The sequence below is a fragment of the Genypterus blacodes genome, unplaced genomic scaffold, assembly GCF_046128005.1.
Source record: "Genypterus blacodes isolate CSIRO-AG114 ecotype Tasmania unplaced genomic scaffold, CSIRO-AGI_Gbla_v1 ptg000348l_1, whole genome shotgun sequence".
In the NCBI taxonomy this organism is placed as follows: Eukaryota; Metazoa; Chordata; class Actinopteri; order Ophidiiformes; family Ophidiidae; genus Genypterus; species Genypterus blacodes.
In genome coordinates, this window is record NW_027467132.1 from 925150 (window position 1) to 944258 (window position 19109).

The 19109-nt window shown below is 43.0% G+C and overlaps 1 protein-coding gene across 3 annotated transcripts; it reads right to left on the reverse strand.

Moving 5' to 3' along the window:
• Positions 1-4523: 4523 nt before the first annotated feature.
• rnpc3 (RNA-binding region (RNP1, RRM) containing 3) lies at positions 4524-16594 on the reverse strand. 3 transcript variants are annotated; one of them, XM_076138168.1, is made up of 16 exons: positions 16521-16594; positions 15760-15916; positions 15605-15652; positions 15393-15502; positions 15059-15148; positions 12842-12953; positions 12016-12084; positions 11572-11711; positions 11253-11378; positions 10723-10871; positions 9225-9413; positions 8041-8135; positions 7757-7815; positions 6941-7073; positions 5011-5088; positions 4524-4880 (listed from the first exon to the last, which is right to left on the reverse strand). In XM_076138168.1, exons 2-15 carry the CDS (start codon positions 15910-15912, stop codon positions 5020-5022), a joined length of 1542 nt encoding a protein of 513 aa, XP_075994283.1. In that variant the 5' UTR covers positions 15913-15916; positions 16521-16594; the 3' UTR covers positions 4524-4880; positions 5011-5019. The 3 variants fall into 3 exon arrangements, with proteins under 3 accessions (XP_075994283.1, XP_075994282.1, XP_075994281.1); XM_076138167.1 differs by having other exon boundaries at positions 4524-4587; positions 9225-9416; XM_076138166.1 differs by having other exon boundaries at positions 9225-9416.
• Positions 16595-19109: the final 2515 nt, after the last annotated feature.

A 19109-nucleotide genomic window follows, 5' to 3' on the forward strand; every position in this document is an offset into this window, starting at 1 on the left:
GCTCCTCTAGCGTAAACAAGCAGCGTTCGCCAGCTGACATAAATAAATCAACCTCCTGAGTCCTGAGTAAAAGTGATGACCTGGGTTGTAATTCTTAATCGAAGATATTATCTATGAATTATTAAAGCGCATTACTTCGCTTCAGTTTTTAAATGTCACTCATTTGGACAACTTCATGAAACTTGCAAGGTCTAAAAAGCATGAAATATGGATGCTGAAGCCATCACTGTCTTCATAATGAATAAGCTTACCTTAGAATTGACACACACTCGCTCCGGCAAAGCACTTGATGGCCACGTACGGTAAATACTGTGGAGTTGACTAAGCAATGTCAAAGTGGGTGAAAAGCTGCAAGTGAAGTTGGTTAGGATGAGCAGGTTTCAGTTCATACATGGGTCAGCTGAAGGTAGGCAGAGATTTGTTCAGATCTTATTCATCCTGACAGACAGCTTCTTCTTCTTCTGTCTGCACACATTTAATTCAATCTCCTTCAGGCGTAAACTTCATGAACTGCGGAAAACACTAAATGTCTGAACAGCTGCATGTTTAGGCTTATAAATTAAGATGAAGTCGCCTCAAAAATCAAGCGTGTCAATCTAAACGCTGCGTTGATAAAAGGTGATTGGTGAGCGACTGTGTCACGTCATGCAGAGCGCTTTGTTTACACGACGTCCATCCTCAATAACCTCTGTGACTGCAGCCGTTAGCCGTCTGTGGGAAAGCGCTTCAGTGTCTCCTGCGAGCGCTTCATCATTTAAAGGTGAACGTGTTTCTATTTATGAACATCAGGTCAAGGGGATTCAAAACATTACAAGAAAATTCACTTTGATTACTTCCCATCCGACGACATACAGTGTGAAACATTACAGTATCTCTACCTGAGGCTTTGTTTGCTTCTGTATATTCTGAATATTTGTCACTATGCGTCGGCTGCAGTGACATCATTCAATCTTGAAGCCTCTAGTACTTCTAACATTACAGATGTATTAATGAAAATGAGACAAAACTGATGATTCTGAGCCATTACACATGTTTATAAAGCTAGATTTGAATTTACAAATACACTGAATCCTATCCAGCCTGTACTGTATCAGAGGAATAAACTCCAGTCAGATTTCATTTCTGCGTATTAGAATGATGAGGAATGGCAGCACATCCTAATGGACGGCAATGATGGCGTGACCGGTCATGCACATTAATCTGAGTTGGTTCCTCTTAGTCGGCCTGTCTGCAGGGTCGTCTGCACAACACAGTGACCAGTGGAGAATGTCCTAAAGTGATTTTATCAATCAATATCTGGCCCAAACATAATGTGGCACAAGATGTATTGTAAAAGCAGAAATAGACCCAGGATCATATTTTTGTGTCAGAAAGCAAAGGAAGTGATTGCAGAATAAAGGAAACTAAACTAACTAACTGTTTTATTGGTTAAACATCAACTGTGTGCACTTCTATGCAAATAAAGAACACAAGATACACATTAATTGCATTAACTGCCACTGACCTTGACAGTAGTTATGAAATACATACGCTTGCAAACATCTTCTAACGTAATACAAGAGCAGAAAAAAAGAAAACTTTCTCAAGTAGAGCGTTAAAGTGTAATTCAAGTAGTAAATAAAAAATAAGCACTATCACATTTTAAGGGAAACCTCTTGTGATATGCTGAATATGTTTCAAGGTGGTTCAATGTAATGGAGAGCATCTTTAATCTGTGTGTGTGCGTGTGTGCATGTGTGCGTGTGTGTGTGTGTGTGTGTGTGTGTGCTGTTCATTATAATGGGTCAATTGACACCATGACAGCATAACATCCTGCCTTCCGTGAGGTCAAAAACAAAAAGACAACCCATAATTCAGTTTCCTGTCTTAAACGGTGTCAGACAGCATCTGCCCATTTAATTTGGGGATGATGGCGCTCACTTTAGCTCCACACTTGAACTCTGTGACGGAGCCATTTATTGGCAAGCTGCTCAGGTCCTGGAAGAGAAAATGCCAATATAGCAATAAGTACAGTGGAGTAATAAACACGGGGCTCCTATTTGGCAGGGATAAAGAGCAGCTAATCCATGTAATAGGTCAGTGTCTGCTTGATGTTTCAGCGATGATAAAATGATTACAAACTAAGTCGAAGATTTAATGACAAAAGACAAGGTGTGATGTCCACGTTTCCCTGTGCTTTATTGCCCTTTTCAATGAAATAGGAATTGATTTAATATCACGATAAAACCACGGCGCCCTGGACAAGCAATTAATGAATGTCTATCCACTAATTGCTTGTACGGGGTGATGGCACAGGAATCAAGCATAGAAAACGCTTAATGTCCTCTCCATTTGTTACTACATGTCATAAATATGCAGTAGATTTTACCGTATTAAGCTTTTGTAAACATTTGAGATGCTACTAGTCATCTAACAATGATTTATTTAAGGGTTAGAGAACATTAAGCAACAAATTCATCTTTATGGGGTTATTGGTGATATTAGCAGTTGAGTTACCTGAGTAATACTATTTATTAAACTGCTTTCCCCTTTAATTTAGAACAATATTATCATCTGTAAGATAAGCTCTCCTCTTCACGCAACAGTAGCTGACCTGTGGTTCTGCCATCAGCGACACCAATCACTTTCTTTACCTGCTTTCGACAAAATACATATAAAGGAGAAAGACTTTGCAGGAGTGCTTCTGCTGCGCCCATGGGTGCCCTTGTAAAGGGAACAGAACGCTATTAAAGGGGAAAATATGTCTTCATCCACAGTAAAGTGCAGTTTGCAAAACCCCAGAAAGAACCTACAAACTTATTTTGCCTTCCACTTCCCCCTCATGGATTTAAACATGCATTTCCTCTTTAATGATTGAATGCATTTTTGATTGTTTATAGCTACAGTATATTAGAAAAATTAATATAAGACAAATAGGTTGCACAGGGCCTCCACAGCCGGCCATTTTGGTGAATGATAGTTAATAACGTAGCTAATTCTTCCTCCAAAGCCGTCGGGTATCAATAATGAGCATCTATGGCCCAGTGCGCTCACGGGCGTCCACCTGGGAGCCGATAAGAACGTGTGTGATCATGAAGGCTACCCACAATCCCTTTGGCCCTCGCCTGCAGACTGACTGCACACCTGGTTGCATCCAAAATAGGAAACATATTATCATGGTATTACTTCTGGGTAGCTATTAAAGAGAGACAGAGCCGGAGACAGAGGGCAGAACATACATCTTTATCTGCGTCCACTTACAAAAGGTTATCTTTCATATTGCTCAAATGTTACCTGATAAATGTCCTGGTAACTCTCAATATTTCCACTGCGGGTGGCACATTTGTCATCGTTGAGGTGGCGGGCAGAGTAGGGCACAGATGGGAACTCCTCCCTCGCACTGGCGTTGACGTATGAGCTGCAGGTTGAACCAGACGTGCACATGAGATTGATAACTTTGTCTGCTTGGATCCGGAGAGGCTGAAGTCAGGAGCAGGGCTGAGGCTTAGTGAATTACAACTGTGGTCTTACATATTTGATATCTGAAGTATCCAAAAGTAATGAAAAGTATTAAGTATGTAATATTAAGATGGAGGATTTGAATCCAAAGCTAAACCAGGCTGCCGTTTACTTCATGCTTCATGGATTAAAGTTGCATCATAGTAGTGTTTTTAATATAACAAAACACACAGTGGCATGTTGTTTTGTTGCAGTCTGGCTGTACAGAGTGAATTAGCTATGTTATCTCTTTCCCATAGGCTAAATGAGGAAAAAGGTCTCACACATTGTCGGCATGATAATGAACATTAACATACTGATCACACATTAATTACACATTTGAATTATTTGTAAAATGATAAGAGGTTTGCACTTAAAAGTCTGCATTAATCTGAAATATTCATACCTGGAATATCTAATGACCTCTTTTCATTCAACACACTGCTAATTCCCTATTCCCAACTAACCGGGTGGCAGGGCGGTGGCATGACATCATTCTGGGTGACATTTCCATTGGCATATTCACAGTGGGATTAAAACTAAAACTCTAAAAGTCAGTTTGCTCTTTGGAACCATGGAAACACAATCTTTGGTAAAAAATAGACATCATTGCTTTGGATGGAGGTACGACTAACTACCATCAGTTTATGTCTTAAGTCTTGAAATCTAAATCACAACAGAACGGTGATGACATAATTATCTCTGATTGACAGGCCCAGTATTGTTTACACCTAAAGGGTAAATTTCCTAATCTGTGTGATATGATGTGTGTTGGGAGTGGTTCACCTTCGGAGGTTTACTCTTCATAATCACACAGATGGGGCCAGGCAGGGATTGTAAAAGGTAAGCTAACCCGGTGCCGGCAATTTCCCCACAGTCTGCAGTCTGCTTGCTTTGAACCAATCTGGATCTCATATACGTTCCTCCCTCACTCTGTGTTTACTCGCCTGTCTGTGCTTTAAGTATGGAACAAAAAGATAAATCAGTCATTTAGTCAGTTAGAAAGAAACGTACCGACAAAAATTATCAGAAGAAACAAGGAAACGAGGATTTTAATAAAACATTTATTTCTGTAAAAAGAGAGAGAAGAAGACATCCGACGACCGTCACCTGCAATTCAGTCAAACAAAGTAGAGAATGCTGTAAAGACTCCAAAACATGAAAGGTTTACACAACTACACATTTCCTACAACACAAGATACCACAAAGCAAACAAGATTAACATTATAAAAAAATCCTTCTAAACGTAGTGGACAATAAAGCTTCAGATGCTTTCGGTCCCAATAGAGCCACCGCTCCTATAAATGACCTGCCCAGAAATAAATAGGCTTTGTTCTCTCAAAGGATATGGCAGAATAAGGATACAAATGGTTCTGCTGGGCCACAATATCAAGGCTTGGCATCTTGAATAAATAAAGTGTAAAAAAGAAAACAGCATTACAACGATAACGAAGCCGAGGATGTGTTCTTCCTGAGGACCGCTGAGCGCTTCATGTTCGTCTTCTGGCAGGTATTCAACCGGAGCTCACTCACCTGTTGCGTTCAGCGATGTCGCGGTCCTTTCTTTGCGTCTGTGCTTTCCTGCTTGGGTCTGGCCGATCGGGCAAACTGCTGTGAGCTCAGAGTTAAGTCAACGTTTTCATTAAGAGATGAAATTTGCTCGGTTTCATTTAAAGTCTTTCAAGTAAGGGAAACTGAAATATGAACGGTGGCGAACTAATCACCGGAACCTTTTCCCCTCAACTTTCCTCTCCGTCTTCAGTCTGCATTTCTAACATAAGAAAAACTGAAACTCTCTACTCGTAGGCGGCTTTACAGGTATGACTCATGTCTCCTTCTAAAGTCAGTAAGGCACAAGCTTGGCCTCGGCAGCTGACCGCCCAGTCTGCTACCGGCTACAGACACAGGAGAATGGCATAAGTCACAGCGGCGACATTAATAAAAAGCCAATTTCAGCTTTTAAGCACAAAGCCACCGACTGATCAAGTATACCTTCCCTGCTATGCTGTTAGTTTACACTCAGAGTTGCATGCTGCAGCTGTGTGAGCCATGTGAGCCCTCCTCCGTGCCTCTTGCACCTGTCCGTCAAGAACTTCATTTCAGAAAAAGGTTGCAGGTATTTGCTCAGAAATGCCAGAAGAAAATTGCCCAAAAATGGACCTCATAAAGAGTTTGGGTCTCCATTACTCTCTCCTACATACTCCACGCTTAAGACCAGAGGTTCAATTACCGAGCGGCCATTACCGTCATTCAAATAGTCAAATAGAATGTTCGGCAGCGAGAGGTTAAATGATAGGAAGGCTACATGCCATTAGAGATAAGAGCCCTGCTTTAGTACGAGGCTGTTTGATCACACTGCAGTCTCTCTACCACTTCAAACACAAACATTATAAGGAAACTAAACTGAATGCGGCCGTCCCCATCTGCCTGTGACAAAAAGCCAACAGGAGCATTTGAGTCCTCCACTTACTGCAGTTCTATATTTCACATAAACTATATTAGTTTCTTTTAGTGAAGAGGATAAGACAATACTATTGATAAGCAGTCTTTCAGCAGTCACGACCTTCAGCCTGGCATTGAGATCGACTAAATGTTGATAAAGGCGGCGATGCCAGTTGTGTTGGCTTGTATTCCATCTACAATTGATCAGGTATACTTGAAGAGTGCTGATATGCAATCTAAGCCCCACTGAACATCTCCGTAAACATTAGAAAGGGAGAAACATTCTATGACGCCACCAATAACTCCTCTGGATTTGGACACAATTTACAATCTGAAATTCCCTGCGGAATCAATGCCAGACAAAGAACGTGCTGTGATGAAAGCAAACAGAGGACAGGCTGCACACTGAGAAACTTTGATTGTCATTTCAATAAAGGTTTGCGTTATTTCATGGGGTAGAAATGTTTCACAGTGGTGCCGAATCCTGGAGTCCAGGCTTGTTCACTGTTACCTTCCTTCTTATATGCCAGACAAGAGAGTCACACCACAGAATGGCTGCTATGCTGTTCAAACTAATTAGACATGCGATGAAGATTAGAAGAGTAAATCAAGTCAAAGTCAATATCGTCATGAAGACAAACTAAAATGTGGATGTGTGAATCTGGGTGTTGACAGGAACAGCAGGTGGAGCCTCTGAGGCGCTGGAGTCTAGTCCTCATTCTTCTGAAGCCATAAGGGGCCTAAAGCCAACGTGTCCATTACATACAGCACCTTACAACTGCCCCTTCCATTAACATGCTATTCATACAGCCAGTAAAGTCTAATCCCATGAGCTGTTAATATGAGGAATCAGCCCTGTGGCTTAAGAAATGTGTTCATTCTGACATTAGCAAGCCACCAATTCATGTATTTGAGTATCTGACAATTACCAGCACTGTGCCAGCAAAGCAAACTCACAAACTCCAAGAAATAAGCATCTCAGAATCCCCGTTTTAACTTGAAATTGCGTATAAAAGGATACAACAACGAGCGGTCTGTCATAGAGAACGTAGCCATTGGTGTCCCGCAGAGCTTTCTCTGCACTGCGCTCACTGGGAAGCCCCACGAAGGCCTGGCCTTTCATCCGCCCCTCCTTCATTAACACAATGTCAAACCTGAGGGAGAGAGGAAAGCAAGCAAAGTACATAATTATCACCTGCGGCTTGTGGCTCTGTGAAACCAACAACACACTGCGGCACAGCGGCGAACACAATCACAGAAAAGAGTATTTGCAAGTATTTGTCATGGAGACCAAAGAGGATTTCATTCTAAATAAGCAACTGAGCAGCAACTTCAATTAAAGAGAAGAGTATGTTCATAAAAACTCTACTATCTCTTCTAGTTGGATTAAAGGTTATGAAATGTTAGTTAGGGCTAATCAATGTTTACCCATTCAATGATATGATGTCATGATTCTTCAGTCTCTATCCACATTAAGACCTCCAGCAGATCTGTGTTCAGTCTGACCTGATATTCCACATAAGTTAAGGCTGATGACTCAGGTGGAATATTCAAGTACTGCTGATGCACAAACATAAACTTGTCCCTCATGATCTGTACTTCAGGTTAGATACTTATTAATAACAGAACACACAGTCAGCACAAATTACTAAAAAACCCTCAAGAGAAAGTGACAAATTGGAGGAGTCAAAAATAGCTGAGGAGAGTGAGCTGGGCTGAAGTGACATGAGGGCCACAGCGTCAGAGAGCTTCAGGGCAGGGAATAAATAAAATAAAGAGCGTGTGCATCGGCTTCTTATGTCACCACTTAAACTCGGGGTGGAGATTGTAAACATACATGTTTCTCTCTGCTTCAGACGAAGGGTCGATGTATCTGCCGTAGATGTATTTAAGGTCCTGGAAGACAAAAGATTGATTTAAAGGAGAAATTGTCAATAAATGAATATAAATAGATGATGGCAGTAAAAAAAAAAGTGTGTGATTTGTTAGAATAAGACGTTATGGGAGAATATAGCAATGTAATTTAAAGCAGGATTTGGACTACATAGAATGAATTTGCCATAAATGTATGCTCCGGTAAACACAGCTATTAAATGGGTCACCTGCTATAAATGTACTCACTTTCTCTTCCACTTGCTTGGCAATATTCTTCACATATAGTCTGCAGGTCGGCTCACCGGCGTCATAATTTTTAAATACAGACATCCTTTTAATCTCTGTTTTAAAAAAGAGAGAGGGAGAGAGGGAGAGAGAGAGAGAGAGAGAGAGAGGGAGAGAGAGAGAGAGAAATACCATTAAGGCGAGACGCATTTCAAAACGAGCACAAAAGATCACAGGGCTGCCCACACAGACATGAAGGAGAAAGCCGTCACAGCGCCTCAATGCCATCCAGAATGGCCTACAGGACTAAAAGCGACATTAAAGCGACGATTAAATTGGAGCAACACGGAGCAACCGGTGCCTTTTAGACGTCACTTCAAACCGAGAGGAGGAAGCAAACATTTTATCTTATGGCAGGTTTCTTTCTGCCATTAAAGCTGCTAAGTGGGGAGGGGGAAAAAAACAAACAAATCTGCTTTTAATATCTTTGAATTCAGATATTTTCAGCGCTTTGGTCAGGTGGTGCAGCGTTTCAAACACGGAGAACGGGACTGGATGTTAGCAGTGATGTTGTTCAGCGGAGGCGTGTGAATATTAAAGGATGATGTGAGCCGGTTCAGAGTGCGACTTCACGCTGTAATCCCTGCACAACAAAGAGTCAACAGCTTTAAGCGGACATTCCAAGAAAAAAAAAACAGAAGAAAACTCTGGCGCTTCTTATCTCTGTAAAGCTGAATATCTCTGGGTTTTGGCCACTTTACGTTGCAGCACCAAATCCTTTGTCAGAGGGATTAACCGTTGTTTCGCCCCAGGATTTACTTTTGCTGAAGTCTGACTTTCTTCAGCACAAATATGTCTCTGACAAATCATTGGTGCTGCTTCCATTCAAGCATCGCTGTGAACAAGATCACATAATAGGAGTTTAAAAGAGCGTATACTCCTGCTTTGAAGGGATTCATATGGTCAGTCTAGTATGGCATCAACCAATAGGGTGACATGTTGTTTCATCATCAAGTAAACACCATATGGTTGAGCATAAATCAGTACGCTTACTCTGACTAACAGACGTTTAGTATGCGACCGTCAGGCATGTAAATGTAAGAGTCTGAGTAACTTACGTACCTCCACAGCCATCTGTAAACCTATAACACTCCTCTGCAAGGCATTCAAGACATTTTAAGAAATAGAGTAGAGGTGAGAATTACCGTCTCTGGACAGCCGGCCCTTCTCCAGCTCCTTCCTGGAGATGATATCCGACGGGAGATCCTGCTCCTCGTCGCTGTGATCCTCTTGTTGTTGGGACGTCTGAGCGCTGGGGAAAAGCTTCCCGAAGCCTTCTCCTTCCACCAACTCCTGACCGCTGCTGCTGGGGGGGACCAAGTCGCTCTCATCCACTTCTGAGGAAACACAAAAGATGTTAAAGAAGCAATATTATCAAGTTATCCCAGTTTTTCAGAACATGACTGCCGACAGGTTGGTATGAGACCTTCAGCCTTCAGAGGAAAAGTTAAAAATCCAGATGAAGTTTAGTTTGGTCTCTCATGAAGCAGATGGTGCATTAATCCTGTTTATTCTCTTCAATAAATAGAGAATATGGAGGAGTGGGAGCATATTTTCTTCTCTCTCTTTAGGGTAACGTATCCCTCTCTCTTTGACAATGATGTATTGGGTTGCATCCACGTAATGATTTGTTTCCACAGAGGTTGATAACAGGGATGTTGTCTTTTGCTGGAAAAAGCAATTAAATGACTAAAACATATCTGAGTCGCTTGGAGGTAAAAACCGGCCCAGTGTCCAACTATTCAGTCTACTTCTAATGATGTAATGCATTTATTCAAATTCCCAACCTGTTCCTGTTTTATAACCTGATTTTGAGAGGCGGTCGACGGGACAACTGGCAGCTTTGTGAAGGCTGCATGCATGTGTGCGCACACACGCTGTAGATGGAATTACTAAGAGCAGTGAGCCCGAGCAAATCCAGGGAGGAAAAAACAAAAACATTGTCATCCACATATGGTGGATGTGTGTGTGTGCACTGGTGCAAGAAGTGTTGTGGTGGAGCTTTTTCTGATACACTCTCGACAGAGAACGAGATCACTGCTTTCAAAATTATCCTCCTCCTTATCGCTCCCCCCCCCTCCCCTTTCCATTTAAAAGGCTTGTTTATCGGATCCCACACTTCCTCAAAACAAGACTAATCCAAAAGCCACCTGTCATAGTTTATCTTTGGCGTGCCTTTAGGAAATCTTGTGTGTTTGACTTTGAGATCTATTTTACTTCTCAGAGACTTGGCGGGGAAGTGAAGTTGTAGGGAACAGGTAGCTGGAGAGAAGGGAGATAAAGCGGACGGGGGGGAACGGCACGGCTGACAAGTCAAACGCACCGTGCTCCCAATGACATTTCCTCACACAGATAATGTCAGAGTTGTTTTGGTGCAGGTTTCCTTCTCTGATACACTGCTGTCTAACACCCGACACCCAGGCGAGAGAACGTGGCTCAGGTCTCAGTGTCTGCAGCCATCGCCTGCGTCAGTTTAACATTTAACATTGGTGGTAATAATCTCATTCTTACACATTCTTTCACACTTGCAAAAAGAGTAGCAAGGCCTAACATATAAACAGAATACCTGTATATATAGTTTGCTTACCATAGGAGGAGAATGTGTTAAGATAAAGAATCTCTGCCCAGTATGCGGCGTCTTACCTCTGGCATCATCAGACTGCGTCTCCTGACCCGGGCCGCTCCCTTCCGCTGTGGATGCCACCTCTGGCACTGAAATGTGGAATTCAATCTTCCTCGGTCCGGCGGGCTGAGGTTGCTCAAAAACATCGGCGGGCTGCAACGCCGGAGCACTGAGGGAGGCAGAGACCATCATTGCTTCCCTTAACACCGGCCTCTAAAAGTGCCCACAATAAACCTGGCCCCTGAGTGGGTTAAGGGTTGGGATGTGTTGTTTTCTGTTCAACTACAGATATTTCCCAGACTGCAAATGCGCAGCCGAGAGACCCCGGCGTGTGTGTATTTATAGTTCTGAAACAGGGTTTGTGGTCTATCATTACGGAAGTGTGTGTGTGTGTGTGTGTGTGGTGCAGAAAGCCACACAAGGCTATCTTTATGAGGAAGGCATATTGTCTGGAGGCTTTGGTCTTCTTTCCCCCTGTTTGCTTTATGAATACTGCCTGAAGATGAGCTGTGCATGGAGAGTGTGATGAGCACGAGTGCCTCCACTTTACCTCTGAGAGTCTGGTTTAGGAGCAAAGAGTAGATCCTTGATTTTGGGTTTCTTTCTCTTGGAAGCCGTTTTGGGTCTCAGGGGTCTCTTGCATGCTTGGTTGACCAAGCCCATCAGGCGAACAATCCTGGAATAAAGCAAGGGAAGGGAATATTCAAGTACAGAGCTGAATTTTATGCGTTTCATTTAATTAGGTAAAAGGTTTTACGGTCGACACTTTAAAATTCAAACATCACCAAACAAGAGGAATTCTATTGGATTCCCAGCATGCATACTCCAACCTGAATGCTCTGTTCTGTCAGTAGATGTTCGCTCCTCACCTCTCCTTGTCTTCGTCGTCTTCGCTCTCGTACTCCGACTCCTCAGTAGAGACGTCCATGTCCTCCTCTGGTAGAGGGGGGAAGTTGGGGGGGAATGGGGGAGGCATGGGGATGGACGGTGCTGGATGCAGGAACTCAAACTGCAAGAGACGGAGACACTTGGGTGAGCCGAGAAATGTAATGTAACTTATATTATCACTTCAAGTTTCTCCTCCAGCTTCTTCACCTTCTTCTTCCTCCAGGCGAAGCATTTGTCCACAATTCACTTGCTGGACTTTCTGACTCATCACTGACTTTTGACTCTGACTTTCTGTTTATTTAGATTCAAAATGCAACAGCAATATAAGAGTTTCTCAAACTGGAGTCCACATAAATATAATGACTACAACAAACTAACAAAGTCATCAATCAATTCAACAATGTTCCATCACATCACAGACTTACCACTGGGGGTCTGGCAGTGATCGGGCCGAAGGGACAGGGTAAGTTCATCCTGTTCATCAGATGAAGTACCTATGTCATTGGAGATAAAGCTGTTAAGAACTGTGAAATGGAAATTCAAGACTCAGAACCCTGACTGGACCTGGACTGAGATTAAACTACAAATTCTGTACACTACCAAAGCCCTCTACAGCTCTCGCCTATAGCTGAGAATCCAATCCCACTAAGGGCCGGTGGGAGCTGATAATATAAATATGCTGCCGCTCTCAAACAGCCAGCATGTAAGTTGGGCTCCATATGTAAAACAGATTGCAAAGCTTTTGCATTTTCATTCAAAACACCAGGATCAAGGTGAGATTGAGGCTGACGTGATGCATTATTGGTTTGTCTGAGCGGCGAGGCGGCTTCTCTACGACACACCAGCGCCACCAAGAGACCAAAGGAGGGAGTGTCGGCAGAGAAAACGGAGGCCGCTCAGCTGCGGGGGAAATGTTAAAGCCATAACTCATGCATCCCACTTAGGCTTTATTATTAATACTCGCTATCCAAATTGAAATTTAAAAGGCAAATATTGAGTTTGATCTTTATGGGGTCGGATTCAGTTCAAAAACATTTGGGACACTTTTTTTTTCTCCACATATTTATGATTTAATCTGAGGCTTAGAACATTTTCCACCGCTGGTAAGGAAATCAGATTCAGCGATGACATGGAGGAATAATAAATGTACTGATATGAATACAGAGGCGGCAGTCATCAAACATCAAACACATCCAGGCAATGACCGAGACTCCAAATCACGTGAAGTTGAATTAGAAGAAATATACTCACTTGAACATAAAACTTGGGAACGCTCAGGATGGCGTGCGTTATGTTTGCCAGAATGCCGTTAGAAGGCGGGGGGTATAAATATTTCAAAGTGGGATTTGATTGGAATTTCAACCTGCGGAAATAAGATGGAGGGAGAGAGACAGAGAGAGGAGGAGAGAAAGAGAAAGAGAGATTAAGGCAAACTCTGCAGCTCCAGCGCGCGCGCGCACGCACGCACGCGCACACACGCACACGCACACACACACACACACACACACACACACACACACACACACACACACACACACACACACACACACACACACACCCCCCCCCCCCCACCCTCCACTAAACACAACATCGCAACCTATCAAAATAATGGGAGCAGGCAAATCTGTTACCCAGATAGCGAGCTCTAGTTAAGTGGCTTATTCTTCAGATGACAAGCACTCAGCAAACAAAATGTAAAATGCAGCCATTAAGGGGCAGCGGGAGCAGAATGCCGTGTCAGCACCGCGGCTGGTCCTCATGTAATAATAACGCTCGTGAGTCAAGAACCGGGCAAGGCACCAGAAAACAAATCTAAATCAACCGGGCCTTAATAAGCGCAGACCGGAGGCGCGGGCGCGGCGTGCGCACGCCTTCATCCGCCTCCTGGCGTCCTGCGAGGAAAATAATCAAAACTATTGGTCAGAGGTAGGTTAGCTTTAGACTTCATCAATACAAAACAGCAGGAGTGTGACGCGAGCGCGATGCCATGTTTGATTCAGTGGCTGGTGAAGCAGATTAACTGGTTTTGATAGAGCTTTGTAGAAACCTCTTTGATTCAACAACCAGCAAAGTTACATAAGCAAAGAATAACAACTGATCCTTATTAGGAGCTGTAGAAGCAGGAGTTGTGACAGACCATAATATTTACCCCAATATGTGAGAATAAAACTTTGCTCAGTCCGTTCTTTGGAAACTATTTGAGCAGACATGACAGACGTCCCCGGCGGAGCGATCCATCTGTCTTTTGTCACAGCTACCTGCACAGGCTGCAGAGCGCTGCATCTGTGGTGTTAGCACCGCCACTGAAGAACAGGTGGGTGGGTTGTTTGAATCTTGGATCAGGTGTCTATCAGCTCACATCTGAGGCATTCTCAACAATGTGCAAAAGGAAAGCACATAAATGTTTCTATCCTTTGCAAACCTCAATCCTGAACATCATCTTCCTCTAAAAATTTGCATGATTAATCTTTATTATACATTTCATTAAGGCAATCACCTTCTTCTGGATCTATAGCTGCTAATATTATATATTATATATACATATGTCCAAACTGTTTCTGTATTATCTTGTACATTCGTTGTAGTTGCCCGTTTCTAAGCTTATTTGCTGTAAAGCGATGGCATGAGCGCGACCTCTGAGCCTTAATCTGATCCTGCTGCTAGATCAGTGCGTGCATAACTAATCAACCAGTCTCCTCACAGATCACCTGTTCTGAGTCAACACAAGGATATAAAATGACGCATCTCTTTAATATAAGGGGAGGGGGAAATGGACTTCCGTAGCTGTCAGAGCAGAGAGAGTGTCAGTGAATCAGAGACCACCTGGTGCGACCAACTGGCAGGACAGACGGCCTGTCAGATGCTCCGCGCTGCCCCGGCCATTTAATTGGACATAAGGCCACTGACAGGTCCTGACTAGAGCTCTCACATTTCCATCCAGGTTTCCTCTGTCAGCTCGCCTCTGGGCAGCGCCAAGATTGGAGGCCAGTGAGCGTCAGAAAGTGACAGCGTTTGACCGGGGCAGGAGAGTGTGTGTGTCATACATGCACATGGAGCTGTGTTAAGGTCTCATTCGGGTGGACAGGTTTCCCTTACACCCCCTAAAAGTGACGTAAATCTGTTATCAAATAACAGGAAGCCATGTACCTGTATACATTCCTGACCCCATAATCTACTGGGAGCATTCACTCTACAGTTCAACAAGCAGAGGAGGACACATAAAGTCAACCTAATGTCTGAAAAGATGGAGACACCAACATGTCACCCTGTTATGATCTGCCAAAGACAAATCATATCAGCAGCACGCATCAGCCCAGTTAGCAATTTCAAATTTAAGACAGACATGCACAGTCGTTTCACCGACATTTACTCGTGTTACCCAGTTGTTGTCATCAATCAAACCCTGCAAAGGCACCCTGACAGACGGTAACACACACACACACACACACACACACACGGCGCACTCACCCAAGGCTCGATGCGATGCCGGTATCTATGAGAGGAACGCTCGGCTGTTTGGTCTCCCGTTTCTTCTGCTGTTCCTTGACACCATCCGCACTGCACAGGAAATATAATGTAATGTAGAGTCATTAATAAAGTCAAATGTTACAATAAACTCAGATTGTGTACAAATCACAGGTTACTCAGACATGTCAGTACTTACTTTAACCTGAAATAAGTAATGTAGTCTTAAATTAATGGTTTAAAAAAACAAGAGGCACCCAAATCTGCCAGTTGAGAGATAAACAAGACATTTGCTGCATGCTAGTTAAAGATCAATCGTGTATCTTATCATAGTTACCTGTCTGACACTGGCGGGTCCTTTAACTCGATGACATCATCTTGACCTTTAGCAAACTCTACAACAAGTGTGTGATCTAGAATCTGGAGCTGATGGAGCCTGCTGAGAGCCTGAGGACAGGGGAACAGACATCAAAAACAGTAGGAGGTTTCTTCAGCTCAGTTAGAATCAAACCTAAAACCAGTTCTACCTGTGAACAGAAACAAGCGTACCTTTGCTGCGGACTTCTCACTGCTGAAGGTCGCAAAGGCTGAATGTTTCTGTGCGAGGGGGAAAATGTGTTTTTAATTTAACGTCTAGCATTCTAAAGCCCGACACTGTGAGCGTTCAACGATACAAACTCAGGATGTATAAGCTGACCACCTACCAGTCGGCCCGTGTTGGAGAAGACTTTGACTGAGCGAGCTCCAAAATACTTCAGCAGGTCTTCCTTCTCCTCCTGGCTGAGCTCAGCAGGTAGATGGCGGATCCGCAGCGTCTTACTGCCGCTTCCATGGACCGGGGCTTCATTCTTGTCCATGTCCCTGAGGAAGACAGGGAGACAGACGGACAACAACTATTAGATTTATACATTAATTTGATTTAACTCAATGTCGGAATGTTTACACACTGTTGGGCATTAAACAATGATTTTGCTTTGCTCAATCTGTTTATCGCGTGTTTTCATTATCGAGCATTGATCAAAAGTTACATCACAATGTAACTTAGTGTCGTGAATGCATGTTAGTGATTCATTTGTTTGTGTTTAATGTCACAAACTCAGAAAAGTATATAGCATTACAGAGCGTCCGCTACTATTACATATCACATTAAGAAACCCCCTTTCTTGAAACAAGCACTGCCGAACTGAAGAACAACAAGTATGTTACTAAACGAGATTAATTTAGCTGCCATTATTGTAAATACAGTTTGTTAAAATGAGCTAGCCCCAGATTTAGCTCCATGCTAATGCTTTACGAAGCGACATGTGCTCGTTCACAAGTCAGGGCCTTTAACTTAATGTTTAAAACATGTATCTATTATCAGAGTTAAAGCTGAAACACATTATATAAAGCTGGCATTATACTACAAAGGCAACAACTGGATTATTTAGCGTCCAAAACTTCATTGATGTGTTTGTTAGCTTACCTTGTGGCTAATAAACAAACCGCCGCCTTCCGACAGCTTCTTCTTCTTCTTCTTTGTTTTAAAGCAGCTTTGTAGCACAGTGCTGCCCCCTCCTGGATGGGCGGTTAAATCCTGTTCAATCTCAAAGTGAATATATGCGCTAAAATAATTTCCATCCCTCCAAACTTTGTACAATCTGATATGCACAACTGTTAAAGACGGGTACAATTTATTTAATTTAAATGAGACAAAAACAAAGAGATTTACATATTGAAACAATCTCACTTTCTATCATAGGATGTTATATAGGTTTGTGAGTTAGAAATTCGTGTACACAGATAGAGCACATGTTAATAATAAGCCCCCAAAGCCAACATAAAGTAAAATCAAGCGTTTTCATCTCTATTCATGTGAACGCTGAGTGTGCAGTTCATACTTTCTACCTGCAGATGTCAACCTCGCCTTATAAAAATAGCAGATGCAGCGCCAGAGAGTCTGCAACTACTGTATGCGAGACAGCAATTAGTCTCATTGGACTTGTCTCCTCCACCAGGGTTAATAAAAAATGATCTTTATAAGTTTTACCACGTCTGAAGTCAGATTTTTTTATTTAGTCTTTGAAAATATTAGGATAGGCCGTACATTAATAATCATAGATTGATTGTAGAATAGTTAAATCTCTCTGTATCACTGAGGCTTGGTACACTAGTCCAGGAAAGGACTGTTCTGCTCCTGTCCAGCCTTATGAAGGCCTTCAGCCTCTCATCCCCACCCCCGAGAAAATCTGCCCTACACTTCTCAAGATGCCTCCAAATTCCAGGCCAAATGAAGCCTTTTCTTTGAGGAGCGACGCAAGGGCATTCCTCATCAGGGGGACACAATGCCCCCTTTCACCGTGGCCTGGCTCTGAAATTTCACAGGTGATGGGAGGAACGGTGGACACACGATCCTCCTCCCATCACAGACATAACGCGTCAGACTGAGGGAAAGGGAAGGGGAGAGAGAGAGATGCTGATCGGGAATGTGGTGGCTTGGGAGAGAAGGAAAAATGGAAAAGAGTGGTGTCTGATAGAGAAGTGACCAGGGGTTCAACCGGTTGGGCGTAGTCCAGTGATTTTCGGGAAGACACTGCTAATAGACAATATTCTCTACCAATACAACAACCAAATACATTTACTCACAATCGGAAAAGCCTCTTATAAAACATTCAGACCATCACAGGACGAAAAATCTGATGCTGGAAAACAGGCTAGTGAAGTTGTTTGTAGATCACACACTGTTATGCCGATCCCTCATGTTTATAGCGACTAAAAATTCTAAGAACTTAACATAGACAATAAGTATAAAGACAAAAACCAAGAAAATACCGCATGTGTAATGAATCCAAGTACATCATACCGTATCTGTCACATCAGAAGAGGATGACACCGACTGGACTGGTGCTTAATGAATACCAATCTGACTATAGAGGTGATGACAGGGGAAATGGGTTGGACTGCGAGGGGCAGGAGAAGGAAGTGTAGAGTATCAAGTAAAACACAGAGAACAGACAGAAAAGGATCTCGCTGCCTCTGTAGGTGAGCCGAGGTAATGATGGGATGGCCAGAGAAAGGCCAAAGATCCTGTCACCAAGACATTATAATGAAGAGATCAGTCACCATGACGTCTACTGGTGATTATATTTCAGACATTGGTCCATGAGGGAATCAATGTTATTCTATATTCTAATGAACTTTACTCCAGCCCCTTGACAATTCATGAGTGATTCAAACCTATTAATAATAATAATAACCCAAAATAATGTCCAGTGAATAATATTGGACTGTTATTGTGTGTAGGCGCCTCGGTCCTCTGGAGGTTTAGAGAAGCTCAGCACATTCAACAGGGCCTTACAGTCTCGATCGGCTCCTTGCGCCCTGGTTATTCCCCCGGCTGCACGGAGAGGGAAGGCTCACCACCCCAGACAGTAAACTCAGGTCACGTCCAGCCTCCCAGGCTTTAAATGGAGCCTTTCATGACCAGAGCAATGAAGGGGCCAGTAGGGCCTCTGTAGGTAGTGGAATAGTGTGTGTTTCCATCAGCCTGCGTGGTAACGACCATGAAAAGCTGTTTATGTGTATGCTTCCTCATGTATTCACAGTTTAACCTACACAGTATTCTTTCCACGGTAGAACTTTCATACTTGACTTAGTATTTAGCATTCAAATATTGTCTATCAGTGCAAATCAGATTATCAGAAGTTTTCAGAAGTTTTGCACTTGCATAAAAAGTAACACAGAGTACGGTACCACAGCTGGCTGAGTGAGGGGTATTTGTATCCATGGTGACAGATGCTTCCTGTACAGATTCAATTCCTGTCACTACTGGGAAGCACACCATCCCAACCCAGCTGTTCTGGGTACTATGATGGGAATTTGCAATGCCAGAGACACAAACACAAGCCACGGAAGATGAAACAAAGAAATGTATTTTACGTCAGCGTGGATCTAGATTGAGCAGTGATGGAAAATCTGTGATCTGATCTGAAATCTACTGACAAACTACCCGATGTGTTAGTTGTTATTTCTATGCAATGACACTGGAGGGTCACTGCATTCAGAGTGTGTGTGT

Coding starts and splice junctions, on each gene's coding strand:
- rnpc3 (XM_076138167.1), bottom strand. CDS start 15,912: ATGGACAAGAATGAAGCCCCGGTCCATGGAAGCGGCAGTAAGACGCTG. Junction 15,503..15,604: donor GTGAGAAGTCCGCAGCAAAG/GTACGCTTGTTT, acceptor CCCTGTCCTCAG/GCTCTCAGCAGGCTCCATCA. Junction 7,074..7,756: donor TCTGAAGCAGAGAGAAACAT/GTATGTTTACAA, acceptor TCTCTCCCTCAG/GTTTGACATTGTGTTAATGA.